Here is a 15543-nt window from a genome sequence, read left to right on the forward strand (position 1 = left end):
TGTTGCAAGGATCTGTACACAATTCTTGGAAGCCGAAAATGTCCTAGTTCTTGCATGGCCGGCATACTCACCGGACATGTCACCCATTGAGCATGTTTGGGATGCTCTGGACCGGTGTATACGACAGCGTGTACCAGTTCCTGCTAATATCCAGCAACTTCGCACAGCCATTGAAGAGGAGTGGACCAACATTCCACAGGCCACAATTGACAACCTGATCAACTCTATGCGAAGGAGATGTGTTGCACTGCATGAGGCAAATGGTGGTCACACCAGATACTGACTGGTATCCCCCCCCAATAAAACAAAACTGCACCTTTCAGAGTGGCCTTTTATTGTGGACAGTCTAAGGCACAGCTGTGCACTAATCATGGTGTCTAATCAGCATCTTGATATGGCACACCTGTGAGGTGGGATGGATTATCTCAGCAAAGGAGAAGTGCTCACTATCACAGATTTAGACTGGTTTGTGAACAATATTTGAGGGAAATGGTGATATTGTGTATGTGGAAAAAGTTTTAGATCTTTGAGTTCATCTCATACAAAATGGGAGCAAAACCAAAAGTGTTGCGTTTATATTTTTGTTGAGTATGTCAATGTATCTTTATATTTCAAACAGTGTGGCCGTCACTGCCTACTTCCATACGTCCTTTCAGTTTGCATGGACGTGAAGGGAAACATCCACTAGAGGGCATTGCAGGCCCTGTTAAAAGTGTCTGTCAACATCAAACATGATGATGGTTAAAGAAGACAAATTTTCTTTGGCAAAAGAAACAAACATGTTGAAGGGAGATGTGTAGACTGGCATGGTTTCTGAGACGATTGAATACTTCATCATGACAAGCATATAAAACTCCTGTCAAAATATTCCACCATTGTTAACTGTCTTCATCGTGTTCTTTAGTCTAGGGTTGTATCTCGCTTGAATTTGGGCTATTCTGCTCAAACGATTTTCACTGATATTGCTCCTCTTAGTGGATTTATGGTCAAAGTGCTTTACAGTGATTCCTCACATTCACCCATTCACACACACACTCACACACCATTGTAAGGGTGCTGCCATGAAAGGCACTCACAACACATCTGAAGCAACTTGGGGATTAAGGAGCTTGGCCAATGGCCCCGAGTGATTTTCCGGTCTAAAGGGGATTTAAACTGAAGATCCTCTGGTCACAGACCCACTGGTTCAACCCCTTGACCATCCGTAATATAGTCCATATCCATAAGCTTTCAGTAAATGTACACAAATACAGATTAAATAAAGGCTCTGGCCATATCCATATTTAACATTGAGCATAACTGACCCTTTAGAAGCTTGATTGCTAACAACATTTTAAAGGGACTAAAGCTGCAAAAGAAAAAGTGATTTAATCTGTTAATATGCAATCATGAATATGGAATACATTAGCAATGCATCCAAACATCGCACATGGTTTTACATTTCATCTTTAGTTGATAAATTTCTCATTTTGTTACGTATGGGCCAAACTTAGAAACAAAATTGAGGTTTCTTCATGCCATGATGCCTCTTTTGTCTTTGGAAGTGGGTATAATAAGTGTTATTTGAAAATGTTAATGAAAAATGTGTACCCTTGATTGTCTTTACTGAAGCCTCTGAATTCTCTAATTAAAAATCATCACATCTTAAACTTTATTCATATGATGTCAGCAACATGGGAAGTCTTTGTTTTTTCCATGGTGGATTTTGAGTTTGGCGTGTAAAGAACAGCTAAATATATCTTCAGTTGGGAGGAGTGAGGTCAGAGGAAATCTCTAGTGAAGTCTTTAGGCTCATTAAGGATGGGCTTGATCTCTGCAACACCTACTATAGCGGCTACGGCTTTGGTTGTGACAGCTGGTATCGGAGAAATTTACCAGCTACAGGCTAAAAAAACCCCACTGGCCTCAACCCAGTTCCACTATCCACAGTTAGAGGCCAAGTAACAGGGATTTTCATCTACCATGCTAAATTATCTGTGTTTTAAGAACACATAACTCACTTAGTTTGATGTCTTGCTGCTAACCTATAACCTATAACCTATGAACCTATAATGCATAAGGATTATTCATATTCATTGCAAACTATATGGTATTAATTACAGTAATGCAACCAAATACACCAAATTATCAAGCAAATTCATACCTTGTGTTTAATTCTGTTTTAAATGAAAGGCTCCAAATGCAAAACTATTCATAAAAATGCAATTGGTTGATCTGAACAATTTTATGAATGCAAATCTTTACAGTGTGTAACTATTTGAGTTAAAAGGTCCATCACTGTCTTTTCTCCCTTACATTGTCTATAATGAAGGGATTAGTGAAAACTCTCAGTACAAGCCATTATCTTTCAAACAATAGATTTTTTTGAAAGAAAGTTTTGTCAAGCCTTCATTAGCAATGGCCTCCCTCTGCGGCCTGAATGCAGGACACATTTGGAGCAATTACTTGACCAGAAAACAACTGTCAGTCATTCTTAAAGGGGGAGGATTCCAGTTAATAAACCTCTTAAACCCTTTGGTTTTACTACCACTCCCCTGCAAGCTTTGGTGTCCTTTGCGGTTAAGAAGAGTTTTGTCACGACAAAAAGAACGTACATGTGCTTGTTGCACAGGACTTCAAGTGTAGGTTCTTCGCTCCCTTGTGTGTGGTGGATTTTGTGGATTTAACGGGGAGTAAGTGCTTACAGTAGATACTGCAAGTGTCATTGGTCTACGGATGTGTGCAGCCCAGTCTGCATTAGGAACACGAAGGAAAGTAAGTAAAACTTCATGCACTTCTCTTTTGTTGCAGATCTTTTGCATGAATTTATTGCTCATAAGTGCAGTTTGCATGTTAATGCGACAGGTTTTCTATCATTTTTTTTGTCAGTTATGAACTGAACTACACCTGTTTACTTGCATCAAAACTTTAACGAGTACTTATTGTAAGTTAGAGAAAGTTGGAACAGTATTTGCTTATATTAATCCAAGAAATGTCATTGTGTTGCAAAGAGTCTTCACTGTTTTTTTTTTTATTTGTGTCAATTTGTTGAAACAAATGAAGACCTGCCTCTAGTCAACAAAACATATATCATTAATCATCTTATGTGGTGAAGATGTTGCTACGATAGAAAACCTTTTGATGGAGATAACATAGAAGAGTTGTAAGATATTCACTATTGAATTTAAAGCACTTTATTGAATAATGAAAGTTGAATCTGAAAGTGGCAGCACGGTGGCTTAGTGGTTAGCACTGTTGCCTCACAGCGAGAAGGTCATGGGTTCAATTCCCGTGGCCTTTCTGTGTGGAGTTTGCATGTTCTCCCCGTGTTTGCGTGGGTTTCCTCCGGGTGCTCCGGTTTCCTCCCACATCCAAAGACATGCGGGTTAGGTGGATTGGAATCTTTAAAATTGTCCTTAGGTGTGCGTGTGGGTGTGTCTGTGTTTGTTTGTCTGTTTGTGGCCCTGCGACAGACTGGTGTCCTGTCCTGGGTGTACCCCGCCTCACGCCCTATGACTGCCGGGATAGGCTCCAGCCCCCCGCGACCCTTAATTGGACTAAGCGGTAGAAGATGGATGGATGGATGGAATCTGAAAGTCAACACAGAAGAACTAATAAAATCTTCCTGCAAGTTGTTTGGAAAGTAAATGCTGTTTTAGACGATGTGTAATCTGTCTTTTTTGTTTTCCTTCTTTTTTCAGACAAAGATATGCATTGTTTCTTCATGTCTCTGATTTTATTGAACAATATAGCCAAAGACGCTGAGGTGTTCATTCACGAGTACGGCCCCAAGGCTCCTCATAAGTCTAGCCTGTTGTGAACCACTGCTGGTTTTTATTTTCCCCCTTCAACAACTGACAAATTATCCCCAAAGGCTCGGATGCATTTGTCAATGGATACCCTGGGTGTCGTGGATGATGGTTGTCTGGACAATTATGAAATGGCAAAAGGTCCGGGGTCAAGTGGCGGCAGCAGGGTCCACAGTATCGATGTGATTCTGGGGTTCACCAAAGACCAGGACTCATTACTCCATCCAACAGAAGATGATGACAGTCAAAAAGACAATCATGGAGACGAGACACAGTACCCCGACAAGCAAGCTTCATGTGAGCCATACGGGCACTTTCCTGAACTGGGTGACAGTTCACAGAACTCTTCTTATCATGGTGAGTGTTTCTGTTAGTTTGTTTTTCAGTGGGTCGGGTACAAGTAAAGAACATAATCAAGCACAAGACCTCCCTTGAAGATAATATTAAGACCATTAATATCTACAAAATGGATATTCATCCTAACATGCAGGTGTTTTCCCACTGTGGCAGAGCAATGGCAAGGCAGGTTTGGTGGCATTGGAGTTGGACTAACAACCAGTTGACCAGGATTTGTCTGGTGGGTGTGGTCAGGCTACCTGTCTGTGTCCTTGCATCATCACAGTCAACCCAGCTGTAAATGGGTACCCACCTTGGTTGGGGAAGTAACCTGTGATGGATTGATGTCCCATCTAGGGACAGTCAAGGACTCTCATGCACGTCACGCTACGGTCTCTAGCGATAAGCATCAGCCCAAAGGTCCACAGAGTCAGTTCTGTACTCTTCTTAAAAATGAGCCTATCCCAGCAGTCATAGGGTGTGAGGCGGGGTACACCCTGGACAGGACGCCAGTCTGTCACAGGGCTCAAAATGATGTATGTTTCTAAAATCATAAAGCTATAAAGTATGCAACTACAGCCAACCACAACTCAAATGACTAACTTGGTGAGACAACAGGAGATTCTATTCTAAATGAATAATACTTACAATTCTGTGGTTACCTTCACATTATATATATATATATATATATATATATATATATATATATACTGTACAATCCAATTATATTTGTATACCTTATCACATGTCTGTTTATGTATCACGCCCTGTATCATACCCCGATGTATCTGTATGAGCCCTTGTTCTTTGTACTCGGGCTGATACAGATAAAAGGGGCATGATACATGAACAGACATGTAACAAGATACACTGTAAAACTCAATCAGTTAGTTGAACTTAAACCATTTGAGGAAACCGATTGCCTTAAACCATTTGAGTTTGCCAACTTAAATAAAATCATTTTCAAAAATGTAATTGTTAAAGTTTTAGTTGTTGGTTCATTCAGCTGCTCCCAGTTTTTGTTCAGGGTCACCACAGCAAATACAGCCAGATCCACATTGGTAACTCGCACAAGTTTTACACCGGATGCCCTTCCTGACGCAACTCCAGTTTTACCTGGAGAAACATACACACTCACGAGGTCGCCCATCCAAGTACTAACCAGACCCTGCTCTGCTTAGCTTCTGGCGTCTGACAGAATCAGACCGACACAGAGCAGACCGGCTGCTAATTGTTAAAGTTTTAGTAACTTAACAATTTGTAGTGAATTAAATTTATGTAAATCTAGTTTATGTTTTTCAATAAAAAGTGACAAAATAGTGACAAATTTCTGCCTAAAAAAATTTGCATTACATTTTGGATGAAATTTTTTGATGCATTCTTTGGTTTACTTGTTGACAATAATCTGCTTAAAAAATAAAAAAAAAAATCGAAAAGGACTACAACAGAATGAAAAACGCTAAATGGTAGCCCATGAACAGAACTTGCAATTTTTCATAATGGTATAAACTCAATTAAAATGAGTGAATGGAATGCACTGGAAATACATCACCAACCCATAAATGCCCCAAAACTTTAAATGCACTTAAAGGAACTGATGAATTAATGGAAATCAGTGACTATAATTGTTTTCAAAGTTTGGGTCACATTAACTTAATTATTGCGTTAAAATGGAGTGTTTGGTTTAACAGTGATCACATATTACAACAAAAATAAATTACAAGACCCATATAATTATCATCAACTCCATTTAATAACAACTCATTTACTCACTACACCAACAACATTCATTCAGCACTTGTGCTAACAATAAATAGCATAACACAGTAGGTCTGATCTATATAGTCATAAAAATAGTTAAAGAATAATCATACACATGAATCATGTAGCACAAAAAACGCAGGTAAATCATGTAGATATGTAAAGTATGAAATGTTCTTATGTCTCTCTATAAAGTCATGAGTGTCCTCGTCACTAACTTCTTGGTGTCTCACAACTTCAGTATGAGACTCAAGTTGTAGAATTCTCTCTGCTCGGGAGGCTAAAACTCTCTCACCTTGATCAGACATCTTGGTTGAATGAAATGATCTGGAATGCTTTATCAGGATCCTGCACTTGTCACCAGGGTAACACAAAATGGGGAGTGTCATTGGTGGAGCTGAGAAATAGGAGCTCCTGATTGGATGAAAAGCAGGGCGATAGAAAGCCTCGTATTTTCAGTGTCTTTTTTTGTATCGCCCTGTTTTAAGATTTGTATCGCTCTGATTTTATTGCCACAATTTGATAGGACAAGTGTATGATTTATCAGCCCTATTTTTTCATGTATCTCTGGAGGGTTGGTTTATGAGTATAGGGCAGATTTTTGTTGTAATATGTGATAAAGAAAAATATACTTTAATACAACTGCATTGTAGTTCTCATATCACAGACAATACAACATCCATCTATGTTCTATACCCACTTACTACAATTAAGGGTCATGTGGTGGTTGTGGCTGCAGCCTATCCCAGCAGTCATAGGATGTGAGACAGGGTAAATCCTGGACATGATGCCAGTCTATCACATGGCCACATACAGACAGCCAAACACACTCATACCCGCTTCCACACCTACGGACAATTTTTAAAGTTTCCACTTCACCTAACCTGGATGTCTTTGGATGTAGGGGAAAGCCGGAACACCCAGAGGGAACATGCAAACTCTACACAGAAAAGCCACAGGTGGGAATCGATCCCATGACCTTCTTGCTACTAGGCAACAGTGCTAACCACTGCGCCACTGTACTGCCCACTAACACTAATAATAATAATAATACAGAATAAGCAAAATGGCACTGTGATTTCAATTAATCCATTTAATCTAGATTTTACCTTAAAGGGGTCTTATTACACAGGTCACAGTCTAAAGTTCTGTGACATATGTCACAAAGTCTAAACCAAGTGCTTTCAGGCCTGTTGCTTGTAGCAGGAAGATTTCTAAATGCAAAGACTCTAGAACTTTAGGGAATAACAAAATTCCAATTACATTTCAGTATAAAATGTACAGAAAATAGTTTTGTACAGCATGGCGTCTTGATGATACCCTTAATTTGCTAAAGCTTAGCACGCTGGGGGAGGATAATGTTCAAAATAAAATTTTCCTGAACCAACATAACACTTCCACTGAATAAAAATATGCTATGCTAAATGTATTATTTTACACATTTCCTTCTAATATCCCTTTCTAACCCCACATTATTTTGACTCGTCAAAACCAAGTGTAACCACAAAGCAAGAAAAATTATTCTGTTTCATTTTGGTATTGCAGTACCAAAATGCTTCCTTACTGCCATAAGTAAATGAAACTTAGCCAATATCATGCCATTATTTACATCAGTTTCCAATTTCTTGTTATGATGTATTCATTAATCCACAACAGAATTGTAATAAGTCAAATAAGGGGTGTATATCATTGTATTTCTCAGTATTGTTTAATACTTTGATTTTCCATCATTTGTTGTGTAGATGTGTAAATATAAAAAAATCAAGTTAATCCCATGATGGATAAAATAATAATAATTATTATTATGTGTGTGTGTGTGTGTGTGTGTGTGTGTGTGTGTGTGTGTGTGTGTGTGTGTGTGTGTGTGTGTGTGTGTGTGTGTGTGTGTGTGTGTGTGTGTGTGTAAAACCAAACACAGACATTCTTTAAAAAAATGTATCACAGGTGAGAAGTTTTCTTACGTTGAAGAATTTTCATTTCATCCATTTGTTTCTTCAAGGCAAGTAAATACCTGAATAAACACTGTTATTGAACAAAGTATACCATATATGTAGTCATTACAGATACTTTGAAAATTTTGCATTTCATTGGCCCATCACAGAATATAATCTGGTTTGTTACATTAAAGGTGAAGATAACAGAATTCATGATCATGAAAAACTCAGATTTTAGAAATGCATAATAGTGCACAATTTGAGAAAATTAAATACTGAAGGACAGTTTTAATGAATAGTGAAAAACAAGCCCAATTAAATATATTTTTATAACTACAGGCTGAGCAAGCTTGACACAAAGATGACTCTTAGAATCACAGGTGTGCACCAGTTGATCAATTTTGAGTAACAGCAAAGGAGAAGTGCTCACTATCACAGATTTAGACTGGTTTGTGAACAATATTTGAGAGAAATGGTGATATTGTGTATGTGGAAAAAGTTTTAGATCTTTGAGTTCATCTCATACAAAATGGGAGCAAAACCAAAAGTGTTGCGTTTATATTTTTGTTGAGTATATATATATATATATATATATATATATATATATAGTAATTTGCACAAACATTATACATAGACTATATTCAGTGCAAGTCATCACTTTTACAGCCACGTTTCTTTAAGCAAATCGGGATGGATACATAAACATTTCCACATCTTCATCTTTGTTTGCATCAGTCATTAAGAAATCCAAAATGTATTGTACTGTATGCTAAATCTGTTGGGTACATGTAATTCTCAATAACCGAATGACTGTCCAACAAAGAGACTAGTGAGGGAAGCCACCAAGATACCCATGACAAGTCTAAAGGAGTTACAGGCTGAACAAACTGTGCTTTGTTATACAGTTGAATGGTGCAAATTAAAGATGTGAAACATCAGCTGCAGTTTAACAGAAGAGACATAGGAAACTTAAGCCTAGATTTGATTTTCTTGAGTGTTTTATTTCAACTCCATCGTGGTGGTGTACAAATTTAATTTAATTTACTCACACTCATCTTCAACCGTTTAGTCCAATTAAGGGTCACGGATTGGGGGTGGGGAGCTGGAGCCTATCCCATTAATTTAATTTAATTTACAAATTAAAAAGTAAAAATGTATTCACTCACCATATACTTATATACCCTAATGTAATTTATGGCAGTTGGAGGTAGAATGTTTTTAAAATTATCGTTATTAACTTTTATGCAAAGTCTCTGATGATTTCTGTGGTATTTAGACATTTGGTGAAATAGTTGGTGAAACAGCACCCTCCATCTGCCACTGGCACAGAGGACTCTTTGGACCTCTGAGTGAGAATGATAAGAAACACAATGACACAAATCTGACAGCAGCATGTGAAGCTGGTTTTAGGTCTCCGACTGCACTGTGAGTGTCCAGGTTTGGGGAGGGGGCAAGATTATAGTCTATTATGGGGCCCAAAATCTCTATTTTCTGACCAGTCAGAAAATACATTATGCATTTACAATAATTCAGTACATGATGTTTAAAATACAGTCAGTATGACCAGCCTAAAATGTGATTTTACTTCTTTTTTTTTTCTTTTTTTTTTTATTAATACATGCCATATTTTGTCCTTGACTTCAGATTCAGGCCTTTTCTCCAGTGATAAGTGTGATGGGGAGATAAGCAGGCTGCAGAACGAGGAGGACACTGATGAGGGTTCTCCAGAGACAGTTAAGGAACAAGAGCATATTAAAAAGAAACACAGAAGGAATCGTACCACGTTCACCACCTACCAACTCCACGAACTGGAGCGAGCCTTTGAGAAGTCCCACTACCCAGATGTCTACAGTCGCGAGGAACTGGCAATGAAGGTCAACTTACCAGAGGTTCGAGTTCAGGTATGGGCTATATTGTATGCTAATGGCGCCATAGCAGTTAGACAGTCTGAGATATAAGAATCAAGATCAAAATTTGGGTCCCATGCTTGTACATTAGGGATATATGTTTATTTGAAATGGGACAGTGCATATTAATGGACATAGATACATGTAAATAATATTATAGTAATAATATTACAGCAAGATGCTAATTTCCATCCGTAGTCTCAGTAACATAAAAACAGACTAAGACGACACAACACAGCAAAGTAAATTAATCATGACGCAAAAACAATTAAAACAAAATACACATACGGATATTTACAATTCAAAGTAACAATAATTGATAGATGATAAGTAGCCGACAGGTGGAGGACCAAAAGAGTTTCATGATGGGTGTTGAGGTACAAAAATACTGTATTAAAGTGACAAGTGCTAAGTGCAAACGTGCTGCAGCGCCTGGTTGTAATTGCACATTACAGTACTAGGTTGTACTGTAGGTAGGTAATAGGTAGTACTTAGAATGTCTGTTCAGAAGAATTATAGATTACACTATACACTATTAAAACACTAATATGAACCCATATCAGCTTTCTACTGGTCACATGGCATTCACTTTGGGTGACCTTAAAAAAAAATCAAACTTGCTAGCTTCCACCTGATGCAGATGTCATTTTTATGCCCAGTTCCCAAATCCTCTAAATCACGATAACAGTTGTGCTCATGTTGGATGTTGTTACGATACGATGCAATACGATACGATACACTTTATTGTCCCTTCTGGGAAATTTGTCTTGGACTCCAAGAGCTGCACAGATAAAGCTGCCAAGGCATAATTACATAACGCATGCATATTACAAATAACTTAATACACACAACAATATTGCACATAACCCTTTAGCACAGCAGTCTCACACAGATGGTTCATTTAATTAGGCATATTTAAAGGGTTATCGATTTACCTTTTAAGGTTCTGCTACTAGTCTCTAAAATTGTTCACAGACTGGCACCTCCCTACTTAGCTGACCTAATTAAACCTTACGTACGGGCCAGGGCTTTGCGTTCTCAGGGTGCAGGACTACTTTGTGTCCCTAAGGTGAATAAGAAGTCTGCGGGTCATAGAGCTTTCTCTTATTGTGCCCCTGTTCTGTGGAATGATCTCCCTGCATCAATAAAACAGTCAGATTCTGTGGAGACTTTCAAGTCCAGACTTAAGATGCACTTATTTTCCCTTTCGTATGGCTAGCATACTGGTATAGTATAGTTTTACGCTTTTTACTCTTTTAATTCATTTTATTAGGAAATGGAGCGTGCTGCGGCCTCAACTTTACCTAAATTCTGGGTCTTTTAGTGAAGCTTAGGGCCAGTGGCCGACGATCACCGCCGCGACGCGCGAAGCCTCCGCTCCTCTTTCCATGACAAAAACTCCTGTAACAGTGGAATGTGCCGTTCATTTCCAAACTGGACACTGTGTTTTATCCGGGATGTCATCTGGCTAGCACAGGAATTGTGAAAAGACGTGGACATCAGCACTTTTTCGGCACATTGAGACAGACGTGCGGAGGAATTCCGCGCGTCGCGGCGGTGTCGCATGGTGCAAAGCAACGCCATGATGAAGCCTCACGGGACATGTTCTGGCATGTCCAGGCACATCCACAATTTCTCAGATAATCACTCGATGGGAAAACCACCGACAGCTGTCTGAACGCCATCTCAAAGTTGTCCTGTGAGACCAAAACGGAGGTGATTTTGTCTCGCTCCAGTAGCGAATCCATCGTGACGCGCGAAGCCTCTGCTCGGCTTTCCATGACAAAATCTCTTCTTAAAAGTGAAATCTGCCAGAAAATGGTTGATGTCCAGCTCTTGTGATAACCAGAGAAATTGCACACGATGGTCACGGGTCCATACAGCCATCCGTTTAGAAATGAAATGGTCGCTCAGCCTGTCGATGGCGGCTTCGGAGCGCGGTGCACCACCAGTTGCTCTGGGCCGTCCTTAAAGCGACAGTAACACTCCGTAATCTCTTTGAAGCCCATAAAATTTTCACCAAAAACCATCTGAATTTCTCGAATGGTGTCCACTTTGATGTCCCTCACAGTTTCTGAAAAATTTTAATCAAGCAAAGCGGCAGTCTTTGAGCCATTCCTAAACAATGAAAAAAACGACGAGAGGGGTGGACCACTCCTCACTCAAAGCCTGCTCACAGGCGAATGATGCAACCGACAGGCGTGAAAAAACTCACGCATGCGCACGAAGGTTCAAGCTTGGCTGACGTAATCACACGTGATTCAAATCCATATGGTTTTTGCAAAAAATAATAAGGTCGGATACTTTTCTAATAGACCTCGTATTTATGATTTTGTAAAGTGATTCCATCAGATTTAAACTGGAAACCACAATTTTCCATTAGACCAATGTAAATAAGTACTTTGAATGAAGTGCAGTGTTTCACTTTTTTCATTGCAAGGCCCTTATTTTTACTTGTGTGAAGCACCTTGAGGCAACTCTGTTGTGATTTGGCGCTATATAAATGAAAATAAATTGAAATTGAAAAATGGTTCATGCATATTGCACTTATCCCTTGTTGTGGGGATTGCGTTCATATCATACGTCACGTGAAATTGTTTCTGCCTTATACCGCCAAAAATCAGGTCTAAAGTCGAGCCGTATGTTTACCTCATTTAAAGAACCCAACACTCAGTCCCATGCCGAATGAACACAGTAGATCCAACCCCTTTACACTCGGTGCCCATCTTTGCGCTCAGCTTTTGCACCATCTCAGTAGCAATTCAAAGTTGGACACACCTGAAAACATTTCTCTCCGCCAGCTCCTTCTGCATTTGCTGTCAATGGTAAATGGTAAATGGACTGCATTTATATAGTGCTTTTCCATCTGCATCAGACGCTCAAAGCGACGCTCAAAGCGCTTTACAATTATGCCTCACATTCACCCCGATGTCAGGGTGCTGCCATACAAGGCACTCACTACACACCGGGAGCAATAGGGGATTAAAGGCCTTGCCCAAGGACCCTTAGTGATTTTCCAGTCAGGCGGGGATTTGAACCCATGATCTTCTGATCTTAGACCATGATCTTCTGCACTCAAGCCCAACACCTTAACCACTAGACCATCACCTCCACAGCTCCTTCTGCATTTTCTATCAAGAATGACTGTATTCTGGAACTGGTTAAAATACACCGATGGTTCCTGTTGTACACAAATATTAAGTGATATGTCACCTTTCTCTTGGTCACTGACTTTGTGTGACCTTGAAGGGTCAAACTCAAGGTCATAACGGTTAAACTGAAACACTTATGACATGGGGGGAACAGTTGTGTGTTAATCAAGGATAAACCGGTTCAGCTGTGGACAGAAATGGTCAAATGTCAAAGGTACACAGAACCATATGGTATCAAACAGAGGTAATGTGACTGTCTGATCTGTTGTATTTAATAAAAAGAGGTATGCTGTGTTTTTGTCTGAAATTTGTATGTCACTCTTTCCAAGATTATATTTTTTTAAGCATGAGCCCATATGGGATATTTTGCCATCTGGGAAGGGACATATGTGCAAATGACTTTACACAATGATGTCGGTTTTTAATGCAGTGCCACCTGAGGGGTCAAAGGTCACGGGCATTCAGTGTTGGTTTTCGGCCTTGCCGCTTAGATGTAGAAAGTTCTCCAGATTCTCTGAATCTTATGATTATATTATGGACTCTAGATGATGGAATCCCTAAATTCCTTGCAACTGAATGTTGAGAAACATTGTTCTTAAATTGTTGGACTATTTTTTCACACAGTTGTTCACAAAGTGGTGATCCTCGCCCCATCTTTGCTTGTGAATGGCTGAGCCTTTTGGGGATGCACCTTTTATATCCAATCATGACACTCACAATTAGTGTCCTCAGTTCCCAAACGCTTATTGAGTGTTGTTGGAAGGAAAGGTGATGTAACACAGCGGTAAACATACCACTGTCCCAGCTTTTTTGAAACGTGTTGCAGGCATCCATTTCAAAATGAGCAAATATTTGCATAAAAACAAACATTATATCAGTTTGAACATTAAATATCTTGTCTTTGTGCTGTATTCAATTGAATATAGGTTGAAGAGGATTTGAAAATCATTGTATTGTTTTTATTTACATTTCACACAATGTCCCAACTTCATTGGAATTGGGGTTGTACTTGTTGTCTGGGATCTAAATAAAACAGGCCCTGTGAGTTTTATATCAATGTGTCTCAGTGTAACTTTTTTCTTCAGGTGTGGTTCCAGAACCGGAGGGCCAAGTGGAGACGACAAGAAAAGATGGACACCAGTACCATGAAGCTCCACGACTCTCCTATGCTGTCCTTCAATCGTCCCCATATGTCCCCCACTGTAGGTCCGGTACCCAGCCCGATGCCTCTGGATCCATGGCTCACCTCCCCCATCTCTAATGTCACACCCATGCATACCATTCCAGGATTCATGGGCTCACCGCAGAGTTTGCAGCCAGCTTATCCAAGTCACAGCTTTCTCAACACGCCCCCTGGTATGGTCCAAGGAATGCAGACCATGGGACCCCCTCCTTACCAGTGTATGCCGAGCTTCACCGACAAATACCCCATGGAGGACGACAGGAATTCCAGCATCGCAGCACTCAGGATGAAAGCCAAAGAGCACATTCAGTCGATGGATAAAACATGGCAACACATGTGAAGACAGTCTGGGCTGACCCTAGAAGGTTCACCATTCCAAACTGTTTTTCGACAATTGGATTTGTTATAGGAATCATGGCACCAAATGAGTTAAGAATCTGATTTTTTTTTTTTGACTGACTGACTGACTGACTGACTGATAAACAACTTGGAAATTAAGTTTTAAGGTGTTCCAGGTCATGTCCTTGGACGAGACGAGACACTTCATCTGCATTGTCCCAGTCCACCCAACTATAAATGAGTACCAGCCTTCTCTGGGGAAGTGACCTATGATGGACTGGCGTCCCATCCAGGGGGAGTCGTAGACTCTGATTTGCTTCACACTACGATACCAGGGGATAAGCACTTATGGGCCTCGGGGCCTACACAGATCTTCTTCTTACCGAAACTTAGATGATCTCTGCCTGACCTCCATAAAACGCACTGACTTTAGTTTAGCGTACTTTGCTTGCAGCACTCTTTGGGAGTAGGTTATTTTGAATATGTATGAGGAAATCATCTATGATAATATTTTGACTGACAGAATTTGGCATCATCACTAATTTTGCATATTATGATGCATTCAAGGTGACAGTATTGACAAACTGCATTAGAAAAGTTTAATAGAGCCATAGTGGGTATGACACTTTCTGAATGCCGAGCTTTTAGTTGAAGAACAAACTTACATTTTTACAATTTTGTTTTCTTAATTGTTGCAATTCAGATACTTTATGATCATCATAATCATCATATCTCTGTACCTGGGTGCTAAATTTGCTGCTCCCTTGAAATCCTATAAAAGCTGTGTTCTGAGGCAGACTTTGCATCCACAAAAGTTGAGTTGGCACGCTTGTCCCACATTCGTTTTGATTTGAGTGTGACGGTACTATGTCTGGTTTTTAATTTAACTTGTTAAAACAGGCCTTTGGAGGGCGCGGAGACCTGACGGGGAGGTTATCGGAAGTCACAGAACGTAATCTGGTTTGGAGTCTAATTTAGACAAGCATATCTCTTAACACCTAATTACTGCATTTAAAGCGATTAACCTCGGGCTCTCAACCATCCACAGAATGGCCTCAGATGCCTGAGAAAAACCTTTTTCAAGACCTGATTAACTTCACCCCTCCCCTCAAACCCACAGAGTGGCCTTTTATTGTGGACAGT

At 39.8% G+C, this 15543-nt stretch overlaps 1 protein-coding gene across 1 annotated transcript; it reads left to right on the forward strand.

Annotated features, from left to right (window-relative positions):
- Positions 1-2532: 2532 nt before the first annotated feature.
- rx2 (retinal homeobox gene 2) lies at positions 2533-14788 on the forward strand. The gene is made up of 4 exons (XM_034183229.1): positions 2533-2754; positions 3681-4145; positions 9464-9720; positions 13964-14788. Exons 2-4 carry the CDS (start codon positions 3860-3862, stop codon positions 14399-14401), a joined length of 981 nt encoding a protein of 326 aa, XP_034039120.1. The 5' UTR covers positions 2533-2754; positions 3681-3859; the 3' UTR covers positions 14402-14788.
- The last annotated feature ends 755 nt before the right edge of the window (positions 14789-15543 follow it).

The sequence above is a fragment of the Thalassophryne amazonica genome, chromosome 12, assembly GCF_902500255.1.
Source record: "Thalassophryne amazonica chromosome 12, fThaAma1.1, whole genome shotgun sequence".
Lineage (NCBI taxonomy): Eukaryota > Metazoa > Chordata > Actinopteri > Batrachoidiformes > Batrachoididae > Thalassophryne > Thalassophryne amazonica.